Source organism: Glossina fuscipes, unplaced genomic scaffold (genome assembly GCF_014805625.2).
Source record: "Glossina fuscipes isolate IAEA_lab_2018 unplaced genomic scaffold, Yale_Gfus_2 59, whole genome shotgun sequence".
Taxonomy (NCBI): domain Eukaryota; kingdom Metazoa; phylum Arthropoda; class Insecta; order Diptera; family Glossinidae; genus Glossina; species Glossina fuscipes.
Genome location: NW_023998431.1, coordinates 5,710,503 through 5,733,938, shown reverse-complemented (window position 1 = coordinate 5,733,938; position 23,436 = coordinate 5,710,503). Strand labels below are relative to the sequence as shown.

General features: G+C 33.7%; 2 protein-coding genes across 3 annotated transcripts in view; both read right to left on the bottom strand.

Moving 5' to 3' along the window:
• LOC119637389 (transmembrane protein 198) overlaps nt 1–2,630 on the bottom strand; it is a 14,446-nt gene extending 11,816 nt beyond the window's left edge. The window contains exon 1 of the mRNA XM_038033389.1: nt 2,427–2,630. Coding sequence (XP_037889317.1) covers nt 2,427–2,498 — 72 coding nt within the window. The 5' untranslated portion in view covers nt 2,499–2,630. The remainder of the gene's footprint in view (nt 1–2,426) is intronic.
• Nucleotides 2,631–5,446: 2,816 nt separating this feature from the next.
• Nucleotides 5,447–19,746, bottom strand: LOC119637253 (glucose-6-phosphate 1-dehydrogenase). 2 transcript variants are annotated; one of them, XM_038033121.1, is made up of 4 exons: nt 19,706–19,746; nt 9,915–10,189; nt 9,637–9,854; nt 5,447–9,558 (listed from the first exon to the last, which is right to left on the bottom strand). In XM_038033121.1, the coding sequence occupies exons 1-4, from the start codon at nt 19,728–19,730 to the stop codon at nt 8,496–8,498; spliced, it is 1,581 nt and encodes a 526-aa protein (XP_037889049.1). In that variant the 5' UTR covers nt 19,731–19,746; the 3' UTR covers nt 5,447–8,495. The 2 variants fall into 2 exon arrangements, with proteins under 2 accessions (XP_037889049.1, XP_037889051.1); XM_038033123.1 differs by lacking the exon at nt 19,706–19,746 and adding an exon at nt 17,613–17,771.
• Nucleotides 19,747–23,436: the final 3,690 nt, after the last annotated feature.

Sequence of the window (23,436 nt, the reverse complement as noted above, 5' to 3'; positions counted from 1 at the left end):
ACACACACACACACACACACACACACACACACACACACACACACACATACATCACACACACATGATGTATGTATATGCATTTAGCGACAATAACAATAAAACAGCATAAAAACAAACAAAACGTTCCCTTCGACATGGTTTTTTTTTTTTTCTAAGTTTGTTCAAAACACACACACACACACACATACACGCATATACACGTCCACATATATAAGCATACAACCACAAATGCAAAGTATAAATGGAAAAAAAATTTCAATCAAGTTTTTCGGTGAATTCAATTTAGAGCAAAAGTTGAAAAAGTCAACATCAAATACATAAATAACTTATGTCCTTGGTGGTAAATTTATCTGTAATGGATATTTAGATTAAATACTACACACAAAAACAAATACACAAACAAATCAAAAACTTTGTTTTATATGTATCAGCTAAGGGTGTTCGGTGCCAAAGCGCAAACCTTAGCAAACTTTCATCCACATATGGATTCTCGTTCTCCAACTAAGAATTGGAATCAGGAAAACAATATACCGATTTCAGATTCAATAAACGGATAAAGTACCCTTTTTATATAAAAATTTATTAAAATTTTTATTTAAGAAAACTGCACTTGACAAGTAATACATAAATTTTGCTCCAGATTTAAAAATAAATGAACACAGCCCAGAGACATGTGGAAGGACTATAGAATTTGCTTGCTAACCGAACCGTAATCGATCAAGAATATTCATAAGATCGCCTACTAACACGACAGAGAAAATTTTGAAAACAATTATTATACTGAATATTTTTTGAAAGTACCACAAGAAGAAGCGAAGGACTGAGATGAAAAATTAATTTGAAAATAGAATACATTGCGCGGTATGGGGCATTTCAGAATGTGTGAATATGGGAATATGGGAGAAAATGGTCATTGTTTTGTTATAAGAAATATTACCCTTTGTCAAAGATTTAAGTGACATATTATAGTTCAAGCGAGGAAATATGAACTGTCAAGAGATAAACAGTTATCGATAGAGTTTTATTTATTAATTATTTGATCGTAACCTGGGAGAGGTGAATGTCCAATTGGCAGACTAATATGAATAAGGTGACCACGCTAGAATCGATGAACGCAATTCACGAAATCGAAGTTGATAACTTACCACTGAAAGTCTAATAAATGTCCTAAATCACTTATTGAAAAAAAAATTTGGCTGTATATGAGAGGTAGTAAGGTCGAAACAATAAAATTGAAAAATTTTAATCGATTGGAAAAAAGGCGAGCACCATCCATCTGTTTTCCATCTGCTTACACGAGCATGGCATCGGGCATTGATTCAGTCGATGCCCGTAGAATAATTTGTATTTAAAAAGAAAAGCAATCAAATGAGACTACTTCACGAACGTGTCGCAACGTTTAAGTGATGACGACTTCAGATGAAAAAGAAAATGTTGGCGTCCACTTCACAATTCAATTTTCAGGGCGTAAAAAAACTTCTAACGTACCAACACGTCAACGTACCAGTAAAGAGGAATTTCATATTTCAGAATTCTTAAAAATGCAGCAAATACTGCTCTCCTGAAATCGGCGCAAATTCATTGATTAAGTTTACAGAATTCCACCAAACGCATCTATCTTCTGCAGTCTCTGCATTGTCTGTATCGAAAATCAAGTAAATTTAAAAGACAAAATATATAAGAAGATTAAACTTAAGTCATGTTGAGTTTATGTCGAGGAGACCTTTTAAAAATACATATTCGGACAAAATAATATTTGGGAAAGCGCTATCTAGAACGAAATGAAATTTTGATGTCGTATGTCCTCTCTATCGCTAAAATCCCTAAAGGTCGCACAGGTTAAAATGGAAAGTGAAGAACTTAAGTGGTAGATGCCGAACTATAGTTAGTAATAAAAAAAGAGAAAATTATTTATTAAATTTTTTCCCAGATATCGATCTGGGTTTTGGCATAAATATTTACAGAGCCGCATAAGTACTCTGTGCAAAAGTGGCTCCAATTAATCGAATAACATAGGTAAGATGACATACTTATGTGAAATTATGCTCAAAATAGATATGGATTTCAAGAAGCGTGTTTTTTTTATTCTTTTTACCTTTTTCTTCTTTGCTTGTAAGCGCTAAACACGAGCATAAAGAAGGGAAAGAGCTTTTTCACGATGAATGCAGAAAGATGAAATGTTTGATTTTAGTTCAGTAAGCGAATGAACGCTTCTCTAGGTGATATGCTTAGTTAAAAAGACCGAAACATTGCTGCACGTTGCAGTTCCTTTAGATATAATACATATTTTATATACATATATATGCATATAGAATAGAATAGAAACTGTAAAAGCCTCCATAATACACTTGAATGTAATAATTTAGTAGCAGTACCGACTTTTAAAGAAAAAAGAAAATTTATGCTCATCAGAAAGACTATCTCACCTTTATTAAAAATGGCCAATCCATTTTCTGGATTTCAGGATGTTCGGTTTCGTAAATAAAAACAGCCTCCATTGTGTTGGCCAACAATAATAAAATGTACACGCAAACAGAGAAACACACGCACACTCACTTATGTGTAATTTTAAGTTGTAATCAACAGAAAATTCATTTTCATTTTTTCTTTTTATTTAATAAATATACATATACATATACATATATAATATATATAATATATATATATATATATATATATATTATTTATTTATATATCTTTTTTATTTTGGAATTTTTACCGTTATTGTCTTAAAAATATGAAAATAAACTAAATGAACATCACAAGCGCACGCAATAAATAGTTTATTAAAGAATGCAACAGAGAGACACAAGCCACAATTATTATTGTGGGTACGGTCAGTGGCACAATTTCCACCCTAAATACCCAATGCATGCGAGAAAACAAAAGGACTTGTTTAAATGTCTCCTTTAATACATTCCTTTGTAACTCATATTCGCATTCTCATACCATACAAATTGTTGTTATTGGTATCCACGAAGAAGAAAAAATTAAAACAAAAAACTTTTCCGTTAACTCCTCTTTTTTTTCTTCGTCTTTCCTTCTTTATTCTTTATTGTTTCTATTTTCAATATATTTCTTTCGTTGAATTGAATAGGAATCGAAAACACACCGTTTAAATAATAATAATTTTGAATAAAAATATTCTTTGTTACAATAATGTTGAGCAATATATTTGATAATAAAAAAAAAATTTATATATTGTAAATTAGACTCTTTTTTTGTTGTTGTTGTTGTTGTTGTTATTGTTGTTATTGTTGTTGCTGTTGTTGCTCTTATTTTATATAAATTAATTTACAAAGACACACCGAGAAAAAATTTATTCAGATTTCCCTTCGTTTTGTATATACAACGCGCACATTTCCGTTTCAACAACCACCATGTCCTTTTATTTTTTCTCATCTAACGGGATTCTATGCTGTAATTGAGTACACATGTACATAATGCCTTAGTAATGTAAAATTAATTCCTTCTAAGGATGAATGTATGCGTGAAACATACGTTTTGTGAAAGCTTTTGCGTTTTTACTTCTTATTAGAAAAAGCTTTGAAAAAAATTCTTGTTAGCATTTTTATTAATCAAATGGCAACTCTCTCTGTGCTTGCCTTCTCTTACTAAAATCTAATCTTATACCGTTAACTTAAATTAATTACAAGATTTGTCTCATTCCTTCTTAACGCCAAAACTAATCATCTTCAGTACTTTTGTCGGTGAGTTGAGATCATTCTCTCCAATGAGTTAGCCTTTGTTAAGTCAAAGAAAAACTTTGGGGCTTTTTTTTGAATAACTTGCTCTCTCTTCAGCAATATGAACTCTATCAAGCCCTACTAACTCTGTGAGAAAAAATTGATAAAAAAAAAACATTGAAGCGTTAACGCTTTGCATGCTTTTGAAGTCCGTGATCTTTATACAACGAAAACTTTTATCAAAATCAATAGCAAATAAATATTTTCGCTCGTTTCCGTTATAGAAATTTTGACTTTAAAGACGTACCCCTCTTTTAAGTTTTAAAAAAAAAATCAAGAGAAATCGTCACTTTTCATCCTATGGCGCAAATATATTTCTGAACCTCTTGTGTAAAGTTGGATAAAAAAAAAAAAATTTTTAATTTGAATATCACCTGAGTTAATAGGAAAAAATTTAATTAACCGACTTTCCACTCGAGTTGTATCGCTCCTGATTCTAACAAGGTTTGCATTTGCGTCATATAGGGTAATGTTTCGTATTTTGTGAGATTAAGAGAAAATCGATTCTCCAATTTGGCGAAACGATTAGTTCCACTCTGTACCGCCAACGACCAACGCCGCTTAAGTGTGCAAATGAATCAAATGTGTTAATAGGAAAAGCGTGGTCTTTCGTAACGACTATTGCCCGATTATTCTCGGTTTTAATAATTTCTGAGAGCTTAACTAGAACATTTAGTTAGATCTGCCATATAATCTGTTTGACTAGAAGAGATCTTTAAAAATCACTTAGTTCAATTGTTCGCTCGCATCAGTTTTGCCATAATGCCGTAATAGTTTCACCGGAGCAGCGTCAAAAGCCTACCCATCAAAATGACATAATCACATACGTAGGTTTAATAATCGTCATTAAAAATATATAAACAAAAAATTTGGTTAAATGTTGATGAAAAAGCGCTATGAGCATTTTCCTTGATCTATTATTGCCTTGTTACTAATAGATGCTTGCATGCAATTTAATCAGTCGCATCTATTCATGAAAGTGATAAAGTAATGCAAAGTATCAATTTACATAACGGTTAAATTCAATAAGTTTGTCCTTTCTCTATATAGGATAACAGTTTTCCATTTTCCATTTAGTATTATTGATTTATTCAGTGTACATGGACGCTAATCGTAGAACGCTTAAAATTGCACTTTAACATTCATTACTTTTGTTGTTTGATTTGAAGAATTTTCTGCTGAAGCCCTTCAAACACTTTTAGAAGCTTATAATGATCCTGTTCAATCATGTCCGAATTGTCGGTTTTGATTTCGACGACTTAAAAGTAATGATTTTGATGATGTCAACGACACAGACCCGCCTGGAGGACCAAAAATAAGTTGCTAGACTTGTTGAACGAAAACTCAGCTTAAACTTTGTAACGTCCGCTTACGAACGTAGGCGTGTTCGGGGTCTGTCGGTCTGCTTTGACCAATAATATCGTAATAACGGCTTGCCGTTATGCAAAACGAGATCGTAATGGGACTAATGTTTTGGCTTTTGAAAAGTGAGTTAGCATTTTGTTTTGTTTAGAAGGTGTGTTGCTGATCGAGATAATATACGAAAATAAAATTTGTTTAATATATTGTGTTAAGTTAAGCGATTTTACCCAGCACATGAGTGCTTTTATTTGTTTTATAAACAATTTTGAGTCGAGAGCTAAATTTATTTTCTTTTATGAAAATGAGGATATTTTTGAGAGACAGTAAAAAGTGAGAAATTCAGGAAAAAAAATAATTTTAGAAAATAAGTTTATTGAGTACTTTATAATACAATTAAGACAAAACCAAAAATACCTCACATATTGCAAAGCAAAAGAAAGGATAATCACGAAGAATATAAATATAAGTTAATTGGAATAAAAATAAAAGAATTGTTTTCTTGGTAAACTAATAAAAAGCTGGGAAAGTGCAAAATTGTAAACGAGATTGAAAAAAAAAATAAAAATAAATAAGTAAATAAATACGAGTAAAAATACCAGAATTTGGACGTATTATGGTGATTTCATTAGTTCAGACCATATGTAACTCTTTTGTTCAATGCAAACTCTTCCAATAATTTTTGGATAAAACAAGTCATCAACGAATCGATTCTATCAAACATATACATGATAAATATATATATATACATATATACATATATATAATTAAAATAAAACTACGAGCAAATGCGTGCATTCATGAACAAAAAAAAGAAAAAATTATAATAATAATAACAATGTACTTAAGTCTGCTGCACTACAACCGGCTGGGAATAAATCAGTCTACGATCCGTTTCGTGATACGATTATTCCATCAAAATCAGTCCGTGTTCAACAACAACAACTTTTCGGACAATCCATTAATCAACGAAGACAACAACCCCTTTGCTGTCAACAGCAGCCAAGATCCGTGGACACCTATCGTCAGTTCAACTTTAATAACAATACAGAATAATAACAAAGTGCCGTGGGTAAGGAAGGAGACATTGGCATCGAGCTTGTTCGTGTCATCAACATAAGTATATCATCATCAGTATCATTCACCAACCGATCGTAAATCAAAGTACAAATAAAATAATTCCTGATTGAACATTTTCGTATATTTCCCAAAGCCATGATCGGTGCTTAAGTAATTGAAAACACAAAGCAATAAAAATTAAAATTAAAAATTCTTCACTAAGAGGATATACTCCACCGCTGAAGCGGAGTATGAGTGGGTGTACGCGCGAGTGAATGTAGGGGAACTGGGAACGGTTACTGACGGAGTAACAAGTGACCGACGGACGGCGCACCGTACGGACAACAGACCTTACAAACGGACTTACACAGCGTAAGCTCATTGAAGGTTGGATTTAATCTTTACCTTTTTTTGATTTTATTTTTACCCCATTTCATGTAAAAATCTTTTTTTTATTTTTTTTTAATTTGGTTTTGTCATGCGGCACAGCCTACCTGTATAAATTTATGAACGCTCTGCCACGCAAAGAGCTATGCCCGTGACAAGTTTAAAAAAACTTTCGAACAGGTTATCAGTTGATGAATTAGCTGTTTGTAGGATTGTAAACACTTGGGATGAGAAATATTCAAAAGGTAGAAAAATGGCTCCCATACGAACTGATTGAAAATGCCACTTTAAACCGTTCCAATATCGCGATTTCATCGATTGACAGATAAAAAAGAATCGCCTTCTGTGACGTATTGTGGCTGGCAATAAAAAGTGAATTTACTACGACAATCGCAAGAGCCAAAAGTCATGGTTTACTCCTGGAGACCCATTCACATGAAGCGAAATATTCATGGCCATAAAATGTTTACTGTGCATATGGTAGGGTCAGCAAGGTGTAGTGTATTAGGGACTGCTAAAATGGAATGAAACTGTTACTGCAGATGTCTACCGATGTCAATAACGGTTAACAGACGTAAAGTCATCCTCTTGCGTGACAACGCTGGTACGCACGTTGCAAAAGTTGTCAAGGATATGCCGGTATAGCTTGAATGGAAAGTTCTGCCGCACCCAGCGTACTCACCAGTTGTAACGCCTTGTGATTACCACGTGTTCAAATCGATGTAGCATGGATTGGGCTGGCACCAGACTCCACAAAGTTAAAGAAGTGGGAAAATGGGTCGATGATTGCATCGCTGCCAAACCAGTATAAGTTCTTTCGACACGATATAGCCATGTTGCCAGAAAGATGGGAAAAAGTTTGTAGAAAGTCGCGAAAAACTTTTCGTTAAATATATGTTGCACCGATTTTTTCAATAAATGCCATTTTCACATGAGGAATGATCAGAATACATGCAGTCATCTAATATTTTGGGTCAATGTCTGATCGATATCCGACTACACATGGTTAATTACTTATAAAAAATATTAAAAGTTTTCGTTGTTCTCAATGAAATGTAGTTTTATGGACAAATTCTCCCAGTTTTGAATTTCTTGTAAAGAATAAAAATGGAATATAAATACGCGGCTGATTCTCCCACGGCCCCTAAATCATCTACAGATCAAATAATGGATGGAACGCTTCGAAGTACCAACATTTTGTGCACACTTTGCCAAAAAAATAGTATGGCGGTCTAGCAAAAATTTCCCCTGATATGTGCCGTCAAGCACACCTATTATGAGATTATAAGATAATTAAACTGAAAATTAGTGGGATGTCAACTTTTAGAGTCCTTTGGGGGTTAGTTTACTTACATAAGCTCGTATATAAGTGAAAAACTTGACTTTTATTAAAGAAATGTTTATATATGAACAAGAAAGTTATATCCGCCTTGCGGCGGATGTAAATATAGGAAGGTTAGTTGATTAACAGAGAAGACTTATACACTGTTCTTTTAATTGGCTCTTTTGAATATTTGTGTGGGATTTTAGCACGATATCTCTCTAAGAAAAATAAGTGGCAGTGTTTTATCTGCATAGATGCTTGTAGGGAGTTGAAGACCAATATTCAAACTATTTGCATTGTCTTGGCATAGTTGTAGCATCACGTCCATTTTGCAATTCAATCAACTAACACTAACTTTCTGTCTTTACCTTGACTATCGCAAAACTTTTGCAATGAATGGATATATGGACGAACGGATGGATAGAGTTGCAAATCAACCGATACTTTGATGATGAATATAAAAGGTATTACCATCAGTTAGGTTATAATATAAACTTTCTACACTTCACCCTCGTTGAAAAAAGTTGAAAAAGAAGTACTGTCCTAGGAGCAAACAGCCCATAAAATTATTAAGTACGCAAAGAAAAGGCCTTTATATTATGTAATTCCTCTATTCTCCTTTACATATTGTCTCCGCCGTGCCACTTATAAGAGCCATAATATTTGAAATTGTTTTCAAGTAGTTTAAGGTCTGCTTCAACCGGTCCTCTCGAACCGTACGGATATGGTATGGGGATAACGCATTCTCTTTCTATTTCATGTAAAATAGGAGTAAAAATTCGCCAGGCTTCACGCAACTCGTCATTACGTACAAAGTGCATTTGTGAACCAATGAAAACGTCTAGAATTAAACGCTCGTAGGCATCTGGCAGGTATGAACCTTTATAGCGATGCTCGTAGGTTAAGTCCAATTCAGTTTCTTCTATATCGAAAGCAATGCCCACACTCTTAGTCATCATTTTAATGTACAAAGCTTCCCCTGGTTGTACTCGTATCACTAATTCGTTACGTTTTGAATTGCCTTCGAAAATATCACCCGACACGTCCTGGTACTGTATACGTATCTCTGCTTTACGTTCATTTAACGCTTTGCCGCAGCGCAATACAAACGGCACATCTTGCCAGCGTTCATTATTAATTTTTAAAATAGCCAACGCATAAGTAGGCGTTAAGGAACCGGTTGGAACGGTTGGATCCTTCAAATAACCTTTATGCTGATCGCACTCACTTTCAAGACAATCTACATATTGGCCTAAAACCATATCGTCGCGTGTCAAGGCGGGTATGCATTTTAAAACTTTTACTTTCTCATTTCGTATATCATCGGGGTGGCAGGTTACTGGCTTCTCCATGGCCACTAAGCTCAAAATTTGTAATAAATGATTTTGCATGACATCGCGTATAATACCGAATTGATCAAAGTAACCGCCTCGTCCTTCAGTACCAAAAGGCTCTTTGAATGTTATCACAACGGAGGCAATATTTTCGCGGTTCCAAGTAGATCCCAAAATTTTATTAGCAAATCTAATGGTCATCAGATTTTGCACCATTTCCTTACCCAGATAGTGATCGATACGATAAATTTGCTCTTCTTTGAATAAAGAATCTAAATGATCGCTCAATAGCTGCGATGAATCAAAATCGTGTCCAAATGGTTTTTCTAAAATAATACGATTCCATCCCCTTTAAATAAAAATAAGTTGATTAAATAGAAATTTGATATTCTATCAATTTGCCTAAATTTCAAATATTCTCTCTCACCTTATCGACAAACAAATTCCTTTGATATATCTAGTTACCGTTTTGTAAACCGACGGCGGCAAGGCCAAATAAAATATTCTATTCGCTATCGCCTTATTTTCTAAATTAATAAGTGTTTGTTGCAGTAATTCGAAATCCTTATGACCATCATAATGACCCGAAACATATTCATGCAGTTTCCAGAATTCTTCAAAACGTTCTTGATCACGAGGCTCAATCTGAAATAGTTTTAACGTTCATAAGTTTAGGCGAAATAGATTATTTTTTCACAAATTTACCTTCATGTACTTTGTGCAAGCAGCTCTTACAATGGTCGTATTTAAATTGGAGCGTGAATAGCCACAGAACTTAGTTGGCTGCGGTAAAAGATTGTCGCGGTATAAACACCACAAGGTGGGATAGATTTTCTTTTTAGCCAAATCTCCAGAAGCTCCAAACACAACAAACGTATGCGGAATTTGCCAATCAAAATGTGTTCCCTCACAAATCATAGTAGGCGCCTTCAAAGATCTCCGAATGTGTTCTAAAGTTTCTTGAGAACTACTGGCGAAGCCTGTAAAAAATTATAACAAAAATAAATAATAAATTTCTAAACCTTTCATATTATATTAAAGCGAAGTCGCAAAATTCATGAACATAACGCAAACCGTTTCTCCTTGGAATTTCAAAGAGTTGAGGAGTTCACTATCGGACAAAATTCCATTATTAGAATTCCATTATTAGAATTCTGATTAATTTAAAACAAATAAATATCTACTAAATAAGGGAAATACACTTGAAAGTGTTTCTCGAGTCATAAAGCAAATTAAACCAGTGAGAAAATTATATTCAGTCAAGACCGAATATCTTATACCCGTCGCCGTTACCCTGAAAAAGGCTAAACATTGAAAGAACTAAATTTTCATGCTCTGTAATATGGGGTGGAGGTGATCGGATTTTCCCAATTTCAAAATAAAAATCTTTGTCTCCTAGGCGTGTGGGCGTTGTAGGCGTGTTCTTTGAAAACGTTGAGTCAATTTAGGCGCATTCTGAAATTGAAACTGGCCAGGAATTATTATACTTTAAAGTTTTTTTAAAGCTTGTTTCTGCGCGTTATAAACTTATTGAAAAAACAATTAAATTTTGATACACTATACTACTATTGGGTAGGCGTAACCAATTTTTTCCATTTTTGTGCACAGATGCTACAGCATCACCTACAGAATATACGTTATGGGGGCATGCTACAAAACCCAGTTCAGATTTTGAACTATGTTTAGAAAAATGTTGATGTAGGATACTGAAACGAGCTTTTTGATGTACTAACGCCTGCCGGACGTTTATATTTGGAATTCTCAAAATCATGCGCAACAAGTATCAAAAAAAAGTTCGTTTTCCAAGATTCTCCCAAGAGGCGATGTTACTTGTCCTTACGTCTGTGAATAGCAGTCACTTGCGCATGTGAAAGCGCGTAGTAAATGTTTGCTTGGGATTGCTGCTTGGAAGCAGACGTACGGTAGAGCTGTTGGAAACTTCAAAACATACATAACTTGGCTTCACCTGTGCAAATGCTGCAATTTTGATATGAAATATAAAGAAGGGGAAATTTGACAATGCTGAATTTCAAGCAATATTAGGTAAGGGAATTACATTAACTGAGCACATTACTAAGCCAAGTGTTAGAGAAACAACAGCCGTAATATGTTCAGAGGCATTAGAACATATTTGGACAATGCACAGGATAATGTCTTCGAAAATCCCTCAAGAAAATGCTAATAGCGTCGAAGTGGAAATTTCTATCACTCCGCGCTGTGTCTATTACCGCAACACTTTGTAGTGTTACCATTAAGAGAACATAAATTAAGTGCGTGAAAAAGGTAAGAGAATTAAAATGATGACACACTTCAAAAGTGGCGCCCTTTGAACACACACACATATGCATGCACATGTTATTTGAATTAGTTTATTTTGTTAATTTTATATTTTGTTTAGATTGCTATTTGTTTGTCTAGGTTATTAAATTGTGAACAATTAGCGTAAGGCTAAATTTACATATACGGAAAATAGTATATAAGACGAGATTAGCTTAAATAAAATTATCATTGTCAAAACTAATCTTTAGATGGTCATTGCATTCTATTAAAACCGCATTCAGTTTGTTAGGAGATTAACCCCGGGTAAATCACAATAGCCTTGCCGTTCTGAAGCCGAGCAACGCAGATAAAATAATTGTACGCTAGAGATCCTCCACTTTAATTCTTTACTATAGTAAAAGGCGATCTTGCTGCCGTATCTTCAACAATTTAAATCTTATATATATAAAATTATTACATGGCGATCACGCCCACTACTATTTCATAAAGGTCCTAGTGTACTTTTGAAACACACGATTGTTTTTGATAAATGTTGCACATACATTCCAACCTAACTCCGTTACGCCAACACCACAGAGGAAGACAACCGCTCACTATTAAAAAACTCCACAAGAGAGCAGCACAAAAAATAGGCCAGCAAAAAGCCACAATCTCCAGACCAAAGAAAAAAGGCGGGAAACTCATAAGGAGCCATAAACACCTCCAATACCTAAAATATCAAGCATTACTCGAATTACAATTACAATGGAAAGATTAGATGAGATAAATATCTCAATAGATAGAATCATATCAAATACAAGAAAATTAGGACAGAGAAAATATAAGCCAGAAACTGTAGAAAACGAATTACAAGAATTAGAAGAATATGGAGAGAGAGCCAACAAGATAAAAATAGAGGGCCTAGAAGAAGGAATCGTGGAAAAACTACAACTATTTCAACAAAAATACGAAATTGTCGAAAAATTATTAGAAGAAAACAACAAAAAAGAACCAACAACCCCTAAAAATTGCATTCAATCTAGAAATCGCTTCTAAATACATTCTCTCACTCCCAGGCAACTATGAAGACCTTAACCTCTTCCTAAAAGTAAGCGAAATAATAAAAACGTTAAATTCAGAATTAAAAAACACTGCTAACAGAATATGTTTTCTTCTGTAAATTAACAACAAATGTACAAACCGCTTCAGTAAACCAAAACCAACTCTTTGAAGAGCTAAACATTATATTGGCAGCCAAATATAAATCCCCCCAAAACCATTCCAGACCATCACTCCACCCTCACACAAATCACACAGAAAGGTAACATAACAAACTAGAAAGATAAAATTCTCAACATAATTACCGAATTAAATGACTTTCGAATCAAAGGAACAGAAAACTTTAACAACTAAACTTAACGAGAGATGTGCATTAATCATATTCAAAAACGGCCTTGATCATTGCATTAAACCTATGTTGCGTTGGACTATGAAAGAACAGTCCAAGGAAGTCCTAACAGAACCATGCAAATAATTGTAAGAAGCTTATTAATAAAAACGATAATAACAGATATTACAACGACAGGCAATACAATTCCATCAATAACCGAAACTATAATCATAATAGAAACCGTTATGACAGTTTCAATAACAACACTAACAAAAATAACAATGCTAACGATCAAAGGCATTACAATAATACTAACAGAACTAACAGAAACAACAGATATCGAGAAAACAACATCGGCAACTACCACAATACCCGAAACAAGCGCATACATTCAACAGAAGAATAGGGAAACCGATTCAACCCAAATTATCTGATCCCAACACAGAATTCGAGACAAAACTCCACCCGAAAGTGTACCCTTACACATTTTCAAAACCTCAGGTCACACTGAACGAACATTGAACGGGCATCACAAGTAGAATTAACATTCCTACTTGACACAGGAACACAGACATAAGCCTGTGTTCAGCTCGCTGCAAAGCCTACTTCAAGATTGCTCACGGAATGAATCAGAATGCATCTAACTAATGGGTATCGCTGATGAATCCGCATAAACACTTAAGAACAATCGCACTAAACATAAACATTCGAAATGAATGCATACACCGCACAATACAATTGATAAACCAAAATTTCCCCATAAAAACGGACGGAATTATATCGAGACATTTTTTGCGCAAATACGCTTGGAACACAAACTATGAACATTTCACTTTAACTATTAACGCAAGAAATGGACAAATTAATCTAACTATTTATGACCAAGTCGTCCGCAAAACCAGCATAATTCTCCCCGCAAGATGCGAAATAATAATACGAACAGATGTAGTACTAAATAAAGGGATAGAGAAAGTTATATTCATAGCCAAAAGAAGGACGAAAACATATGAAAGTGCTAGACCCGCTAGAAAAAGAAGCAATCATCACCTTTCATCGCCTTATTACATCACCTACACCTTAATACAAAACCAGTTAACGATTACGAAATCGTAAGCAGTAGCACTCAAACTCCATGTAATAAACAACGTTTCAAAAAATTATTACAATCCATACAACTTGACACTTAAGATAACCCTCAAAAAAAAAAACTCATAAATACATTTGCAAAATATCAGTCAATATTTCGCTTAGAAACGAGCCCCTCACAGCAAATAATTTTTACACTCAAAACATAGAAGCAAACGACAACATACCCGTCTACATCAGAAACTACAAATTACTACATTCACAAACTGATACCATGCATACACAACTTAACGAACTACTAAGACAACAAATGATTAAACCTTCTACTAGCCCCTCCAATTCGCCCTTTTTACTTTTTTTGCTTTGCTTCGAAAGATTAGGCCGACATAAGAAATGGCGATTAATTGTAGACTGCGGGAAGTTGAGTGAAAAGATCGTAAACGATAAATTCCCCTTTACGAGACTGGAAGGACATTTTAGACAGAGTAGGAAGAGCAAAACATTCTCCGACACTAGATATGACAAATTCATACCGTCAGATAAAACTAAATAAAAAACCGAGACCCCTAACAGCTTTCTCCACACCCAACGCACGTTACCAATACACAAGTCTAACCCTCGGACTTAAACTTTTCTCAAACAGTTTCCAAAGAATGCTAACCATGGTTTTATCAGGATTAGACCCTGAGGAATTCTTGTACGTAGATGATATTATAATTCCGGGATGTAGCTTCGACCATCACAATAGGAATCTAATGAAAATACTAGAAAGACTCGAAACCTCCAATCTAAAGCTAAACTCGGACAAATGTAATTTCCTGCAACACGAACTAACCTACCTAGGACAACCTATAACTTCTGGCGGCATAAAGCCAAATCCCAACCAATTCGATACAATAAAGAGCTACCCCTAACCAAAAAACGCAAACGATGTACGAAGATTTATAGGATTTTGCAATTACTGGAGGAAATTTTTAAAAAATTTTGCAAACATAGCGCAAAAACTGAATAGTCTACTAAAGAAGGGAATAACATTTAATTGGGTAGACAAATGTCAAGAAGCATTGCAAGAACTCAAAATCAGACTTATGTCATCGAACAATACAGCAATTTTAAAAAACCATTCATTCGAACAACAGGCACATCAAGTTATGGCCCAGCTAGGCGCAGTACTATTACAAGCAGAGATAGGCGAATATCTACCTCTTGCTTACGGTGGCAAATCTCTAAACAAACACGAAAGAAATAAACCAATCATAGAAAAAGAACTATTGGGAATTAGCTTCGGTATCACCCATTTCAGACCATACCTGTTCGATAGAAACATCATAGTAGTAATTGACCATAGAGCTCTTGTATCTTTTATTTCGCATAAAAATCCTATATCAAAACTTACCAGGATGAGGATCAGACCGATCGTCAGACTACGATTTTGAAATTATATACAAAAAGGCTACCTGCAACACGACTGCAATTCCATTATCAAGAACAAACACCAATTCGGACATGCTCAAGAAATTGATCCCAACAACCAGAGAAGAGGATCAGGAACATATTCAGAAAACTTTCATAATAACTAGAGGTATGGTAGCAAAGAAGAGAACAGACGAGAACACAAATCAAAACATATGAAAATGCACTTCTACCAACAACCCAAAAGGAGCAAGAAAGCTAAAATTTGAGATAGACAGCGGTATTAGAAGCATGAGTAAAAAAAAGTGATACACGCGCAAGATGCAGGGAATCGAGGTGAACCATCGGGATGAACTTCTCAAAGAACTATCATCCAAGCTAAATAAGGTAAATTGCAAAGATTATTCAAATGACCGAATATTCAAATATATAAGCGTAAAAGAACAACCGCGACAAAATATTCTTATACTCATAAAGAAAAAAAATATCACACAAGTTTACGCTCAGGACACTTTTGAGTTAAAAAATGAAGCCAAAAGAACATCTAAAGAAATATGTTCCAAAGGGGTGAAAAACTTGATAACACAATGTCACACATGTCAAACGTGCAAACAAATAAACCCTGCAAAAGAACAACAGCTCAAATTCGATCCTCTAGCTTTGAAACAATATGTATAGACATGGTAGGTACAATCACACCCTTCAATAACTACCGTTATGTACAGCAGACTCCTCAATGAATACTTTCTAGCTTTCACAACCGACAACGATTGGGCCAAATGGCTACCTTTACTGTACATTCGCTTACAACACCATCGCCCACGTAAAACCCCAGCACACACCAATCGAGCTTACATATGGACAACTAAAATCATAAACATAAACATTAAAAACACATGCAAATACATACTGTAACCATTTGAAAATTATTCCCACTTAACTTGTATAAATAATTGTTTTTCGCTAAAGAGAAAGGATGCAGTGTTACCATTAAGAGAACGTAAATTAGGTGCGTGAAAAAGGTAAGCAAACAAAAGAAGAGAATGAAACAAGAAAATTAAAATGATGACACACTTCAAAAGTGGCGCCCTTTAACACACACACGTATGCATGCACATGTTATTTGAATTAGTTTATTTTGTTAATTTTATATTTTGTTTAGATTGCTATTTGTTTGTCTAGGTTATTAAATTGTGAACAATTAGCGTAAGGCTAAATTTACATATACGGAAAATAGTATATAAGACGAGATTAGCTTAAATAAAATTATCATTGTCAAAACTAATCTTTAGATGGTCATTGCATTCTATTAAAACCGCATTCAGTTTGTTAGGAGATTAACCCCGGGTAAATCACAATAGCCTTGCCGTTCTGAAGCCGAGCAACGCAGATAAAATAATTGTACGCTAGAGATCCTCCACTTTAATTCTTTACTATAGTAAAAGGCGATCTTGCTGCCGTATCTTCAACAATTTAAACCTTATATATATAAAATTATTATAATTCATAGCCGAGTGCGTATTGCCTTTCTAAAGAATGCTTCCATTCCTAGAGGTTAAATTTATCCAATTTAATCGTTCATGATGATGTCGAATGTCACTATTAGGAAATCTTCTTTTATTTAGACCAAAAAAAAAAAGAAATTGCTTTCCGAACGGCCCGATAAAAACAATGTGAACGCACTTTCTCGCCAACATAATGTATATTTACTTTCGAATCAATTCGATTACTCGAAAACTCGAATACGTCGTGATGAGCAAGTAGCTAGCGCCCTGGATTTCTTTCAACATTTGTTAGAAGCATTTCGTGATAATGCCCGCAAACGTTTAGATTAACGTAATCCATTTGTACGGACAAGTGGCTGACTTGACTGATGTTTAGCTTGAATGAAGAAGAAGAAGAAACCGAAGGTTGGTTCTCTTAATAATTATTTATATTAAAATGTTGAAAACTTCTTTTTTATATATTAATGTCGTTTTTTTTTTTCTCATTAATATTTAAGTTTTTGCAATAATCCAATCGTAATTATCGATTGTTTTAAAAGCAAACAAGTGTTGTGTGTTTTATAAATGTATTAAGAATTTTACTTATAACTTGAAGTTTTCTGAAAAACATTTATTACTCGAAGGTCATGGAATGCGTAGCGGCCAGTTCACAAATACTTTCAAATTTTTTTTTTTCTTACAATGGCAAGCACCGCATTGTTGTTACGCGCAACTTTATAACCTCCAATATCGAAAAAAAAAAAAACAAACCTTCAAAATTTTACTGTCACCGCTCTATACTCTATGCTCAATAATCAATGACTTTCATTAAAATCGATATATAATGAATTGACTTAATTTTATTGAACATTAAATTTTTTTTTTTTTGTTCAATGATAACGCAATAAAATTTGAAGGCAAAGTATTCAATAAACGATGTACCTATAGAACATCTTCTGCGAAGCAACGACTAATTCAAGGCAATCTTAATTAATTTGTAAGGAATGAATAAATGCATTGTACGAAAAATCTTGAGTGACTTTCTAGAGCGAAAGAGAGAGAGCGAGCAAGGGTGAGATTTCAAATTATTATTGCTATTCATTGATTAGAAACGATGGCGATAGAATATATTATTAGAGATTAACTTTCGTTTTTCGAAATGAGGTGAATGATATGAATGAACGAAACACAAACATACAAACACACATCAATGGTGATAAAAATTGTGAAAATTTTTAAGCTAAGCGAAAATATTTTCTTCTCACTTCCGAATTCAAAATTTTCGGATACGCAACTATAGTTGTTGTTAATACACAAAAAAAAAAAAAAAGGGGGTAAGAATTGTAATCAACAGTTGAATACAACATAGAAAACATTTACAAATACATTTCCAGCAGAAAAGCAGTCAATGAAAGGAAAATATGAAGAATTTTGAATCTGAAGGTCTTATCTCAAATAGCGTCTGTAAGATGGTAACCGGCGGCAAAGCCGAAGGTGATAGCAGCATTAGTATAATAAATTCTTACTTCACCGGTTTCTCGTTTGTTCTTTGTTTCTGTAAATAAAATATTAAGCTAAGAATTGAACTGGTAGAACAAAAAGTGAACTAAATTAAACCGATATTATTCCAAAATATCACAACATCAAAAGTATTTCATATGTTAACCGCAAGAGACGACATAACCTGCTATGTAACATAATTTTTACGATGAATTGTTGTATACAGATTTCACTGTCTATTTGCAAAAAGTAAAACAAAAAAAAAAAAAAACAAAGCAACAGGTTAAGCAAACATACGAACGCTCGAATAGAACATCAAAGAGTATACAGAATTTTTCAGTAAAAACAAACTTCACCGAACTCTACTTTCAACAAATCAATTTTATAACCCAGGAGGACCAAGCTTCTCTGAAGTGCAGTTTGAAACACGGACAACGAGCTGCGTTACGATAATCAAACTTTATAAAGTTTGCGGTTTACGAGCAACACAGATTATGGTGAGCGAGCTAACATAAAGCAGACAATAATTAAAAGATCACTGTTTTCGTAAATGATCTTGATAAAGTTACACTTTCTCGTATCAGATTTATCAATAGCTCCAGACCGATAAAGCGAACTACACAATTGTATTGCATGGAGAAGAATTTTACTTTAATTCGTTGATAGAAACAAGACAAGTTTCGATCACATCGCCGGCCTATTGTGGACGCCTAACAATCAATTTGTCTCCATATATAACACGAATTTTTAATTCTTCTATACTTTGAAATTACATTGCATGAGCTTAGTTGTTATGAACGTATACATAAGCCGTAAACCGATCGCAGTTTACGTTACCACGTCTCTCTAATACGTTGCATGTAGAAAGCATTCCCCCTTTCCCTAATTGTCGGCACTACTAAACTCTTGCTCAATACGCACTTAATAATATAGATTTTCAAATGTATTGACGAACGAATGTTACAAGAGGAACGACTAAATTAACGTAAAACATTTACGCGTTAATGCGTGTAATAATATTAATGAACAAATAGCTCGTTTATGAAAATACAGTAAATATATTACACATCGTAAAAGACAATAACAACAACTATGGAATAATCTCGAAAAGAAAAAAAGAAAGAAGCTACAAGAGTACGTGACAGCAATTAAGCTTAAATATGATTTTATAAGCAAGATTCATACCAATGGACTCAATTCCATCACAATACAATGCTTGGCTATGCAAGCATACACATGTTTTCAAATCTATTAAGGAATTTAGCAGCTCGTTAACAGACTTAGTAATGTCAATGGCTATGTAATAAAGAAATTAATGTAAGTCTTGTGCGAGAGAAACCCATTCATATATAGCTTACACTTACCGTTTCCATCCTTTATTTTTTCCATTATTCGTTATAAAGAAATTATTGCAGAGAATGGAAAAAAATTAATTTAATTTGATTTCACTAATTTGATTTTGAATAATTAAAATTATTATATATTTAATTTCAATGAAAAAACTGCCGCTTCTAACTTCATTTATTTTGTAAGGAAGGACAGGCTTTTTTTGCTTTCATAAAAAACTCGTTTTGTTTATTTTTTTTTTTTTATTTATAAAAAACTTTCTTATTGCCAGAGGTTCGTAATACATCTGCTCTTAACCGATGATAATGTTAAACTGGCGTTAGAGCAGTGGAGTTAGATGCTGATCGGTGCACTTTTTAATATCGTTCTTATTATTAATATTGTGTATTGCAAGCGAGTACTAATCGAAGTCGAATTTTCGATGCCTTTTCCTTAAGTATAAAAAATAATATTAGACTTTTGCTTATGTTAAGCTTTTGAAGAATCCTTGCTGCGCACTTTTGATATACATTGTGAAATTAGAAGCGTGTATCAGGTTTATTAGTCCGGCAGTTTTTTTTTTTTTTTTTTTTGCGTCTTCTTATAAAGATGATTGATACCGCTTAGAGCATACAAGATGGGAGCGTACTTAGTTCAGTTATAACGAACAAGTATTGATATTGCAGATCCCACAGCGTAGGCAACTAAGTGGGTTTATTTACATCTCTCACGGCGCTCGTCAAAATATGCAACAGGAAACTGAAATTTATCAAATAAGTTATGTGATCTCCGGTCAAATTTTAAAATAAGTCTAAACACTTATATATGCGGTTCCCCTAGAGTCACGAGATTGTAACTAAAACTTGAAAAGAAGACATCGATCTAAAATTTGATAAAAAAATTTATCAGAATCACTTAAAAGTACAGTGAAATAATTGAGTCGGCTTTCTGAGATATGTCCCGTTTTTTTTTTTTTCTTTATTTTCAAAATTGTTTCAATTTTCTTATAGTTGCCGAAGTTACATTAGTTGGTCATTGCACTTGTGCCCAAGGCATGGCTATGTTACACACTCTTCAGGTCTGATGTTATTCACATTCCTAGAAGAAAACTGAAATATAACAATGTATGTTCTTAATAGCGTAAACATAATCAATCAATACTTTTTTGTTTAATGAGCAACTAGCCAGTTGATACCGGCTACGCACATAGGCACAATATTAGTCTGCAAGGATTATATGTGCAAAAAATGAAGGAAAAAATCGACAATCACTCTTTTGAAAAGAAAAAATGGAATCTTACAAATTAATTTTATTAACGGCACAGTTAGTTTGGGCAAACACCTGCTAGAAGCAATCGACTGATAGACAAGATTATTACTTAAAAAGTTGAAAATAAGTTCCTTTCATATATCGACTGTAGACTGATTTCTAATCAAGGTTCGCTTTATAGTTATTGATCGAAGCTTTGACGTGTATTAGTTGATAAAATTGATATATAGATAAACGATCAAATATCAAATGTAAACTGGATTCTCCCTCGAAACTTATCCTAGCCTTTTAATTATATGCTTTTGTTTTATTCATCAATAATATTGATATTAATTTAGGTTTTTCGGCAAGAGAGTCACGTCGCTTCTTTTGCGATTAGAAAACAAGCCACATTATCATTACATATAATATTTTCACAGCTGAACTAGCAAGACTTCCTTATGAAATAGTTTGTTATTATTAATTATTTGCGCAATAATTTTCTCCAAAAGCATTTTCAGCATATTTTACTTTTTTTTTTGCTATCGAAAAGATAAAAATACTATTCAAGCACGAAAAAAATTAATTGGATACGTATGAAGCAAACGTTTTGACAGAAATCCAATGCCAAAAATGCTTTACAGAATTTCATTCCTCAAAAATTTTGGTGTCGAATATCTAGAGATTTAGAAGGCGCATTGAAACTGATATGTAGCGTCAAAATCAGGACATTAACTGATACAAACCGATAAACAATAACTCGTAAGTTCGCTGAGAAATTATATAATGCACATATATCGCATTTAACGGTTCACCATAAAAAAAAGGTGAAAGGAAATTGCTGTCCATTGTGATCGCAAAAACTGCACTGACTTTCCGAACAACCCTATAAACAAAGAAAACAAATTATAAACACACATACTGTAACTAATATATAATCTGAATAAATAATAAATTGTACATATATTAAGGTCATTTTCAAAATAAAATGTAAATATCTACCAGCATTTATCTAGACTATCTGTAATCTATCGATAGATTTTCACAAATATGAACATGCAAAAAACAATAAACAAGCAACAAAATTTTATTCGATCGCGTCAGAATTTTTAATACCCGTAAACTTGCTCCTAGAAAAAAGGAAAAGAAATAAATTTTCATAGTCTATAATATTGAACAGCTGCAAGCAACATCGGACTAAAGTCGAAATTTCTGTGGTGTGCATTGTCTAGTTTATGAGTAACAAGCAAATATCGCGGGGAGCAAGGGTGTTCACAGTTTTTGTGATATAAAGGTAAGACCGTGATGGACGTATTCTTTGAAAGGTTTGGGTACTTTCCAAATTTTTGTGCAAGCTTGTAGGCGATATTTTCATTTTCGCAAACAGGAGACCGTTTACTACATATACTACACAGTTGCACAGGCAGACAGATAGACAGACGAACAGACGGACATGTTTAGGTGCATTCCAAATTTGAAACTATCCAAGAATTTGCATACTTAATGGGGTTTTCGAAGCTTATTTCTTAGCGCTATAGGGTTATTGAAAAACAATTAAATTTTGATACACTATAATAAGGTATGGGTATGCGTGGACAATTTTTTCAGCTTTTGCGCACAAATGCTACAGCATCGCCCCTGGAATAGGTGTTCAAACTTTTGTACATTTATTTGTTATAGTTTACGGGTAATACGCAAAATACCAATATTTTATTTCTTTTGGAAAACAGAGGTGTTGTCAGTTTACGTGCTACTGTGGGCGTGTTCTTCAACCGATTTGGCTCATATTCAATACCGACCGGCATGTGAAAACTTCCAGTGTTTGTGCTAAATTTAAAGTGATTAGCTTCATTTTTGCGACCAGCAGAATGTTTGCAACAGACATTACACAGATGGACAGGTGGACAGAAGAACATACTTAAATTGATTTAGAATTTGTTGCTGATCAAGTGTATCTTAATTTTATTTTTTTTTTTTTTCAATATCGAGCAGTAGCAAGCTTCAAAAACCCCATAAAGTATACAAATTCTTGGCGAGTGCCAAATTTGGAATGCACCTAAACATGTCTGTCTGTTTACCCAATTCTGTAGCATTTGTGGTGAACATATTCCCGTTAGCAAAAAAGTATATATCGCCTACAAATTTGCAAAAGAATTTTTTAAGTGACTTAAACTTTTCAAAATGCACGCCTACAACGCCCACAAGGTAATGTGGCGAAGATTTTTATTTTAAAAATAGAAAAAATCAACTGCGTTCACTTCGCTAATAGGACATGAAAATTTTGTTCTTTTACTTATTTTATCTCTTTTAGGATAACGATGATAGTTATAAACGATTCGATCCGACCGAATTTTGCTCGTTTAGTTATTCGTTTTCCAAACGAATATTAAAAGTTGAAAGTATATTATGTTGTGGACATACCATCTGACTGATCATGATCGTTTTTGTAAATAACTTTCGATTTGCCACAAAAGTTTGCTCCGGTTTCACAAAGAAAAGTTTAATAACGAAACGTGGCTTT

Bases quoted from the DNA above. Each gene is read 5' to 3' on its own strand.
- LOC119637253 (XM_038033121.1), bottom strand. From the start codon at position 19,730: ATGGAAAAAATAAAGGATGGAAACG. The intron at 10,190-19,705 runs GTAAGTGTAAGC...AATTTTTTACAG, and splicing joins AAAAATAAAGGATGGAAACG to GCTTCGCCAGTAGTTCTCAA. The intron at 9,559-9,636 runs GTGAGAGAGAAT...TTTTATTTAAAG, and splicing joins GGAATTTGTTTGTCGATAAG to GGGATGGAATCGTATTATTT.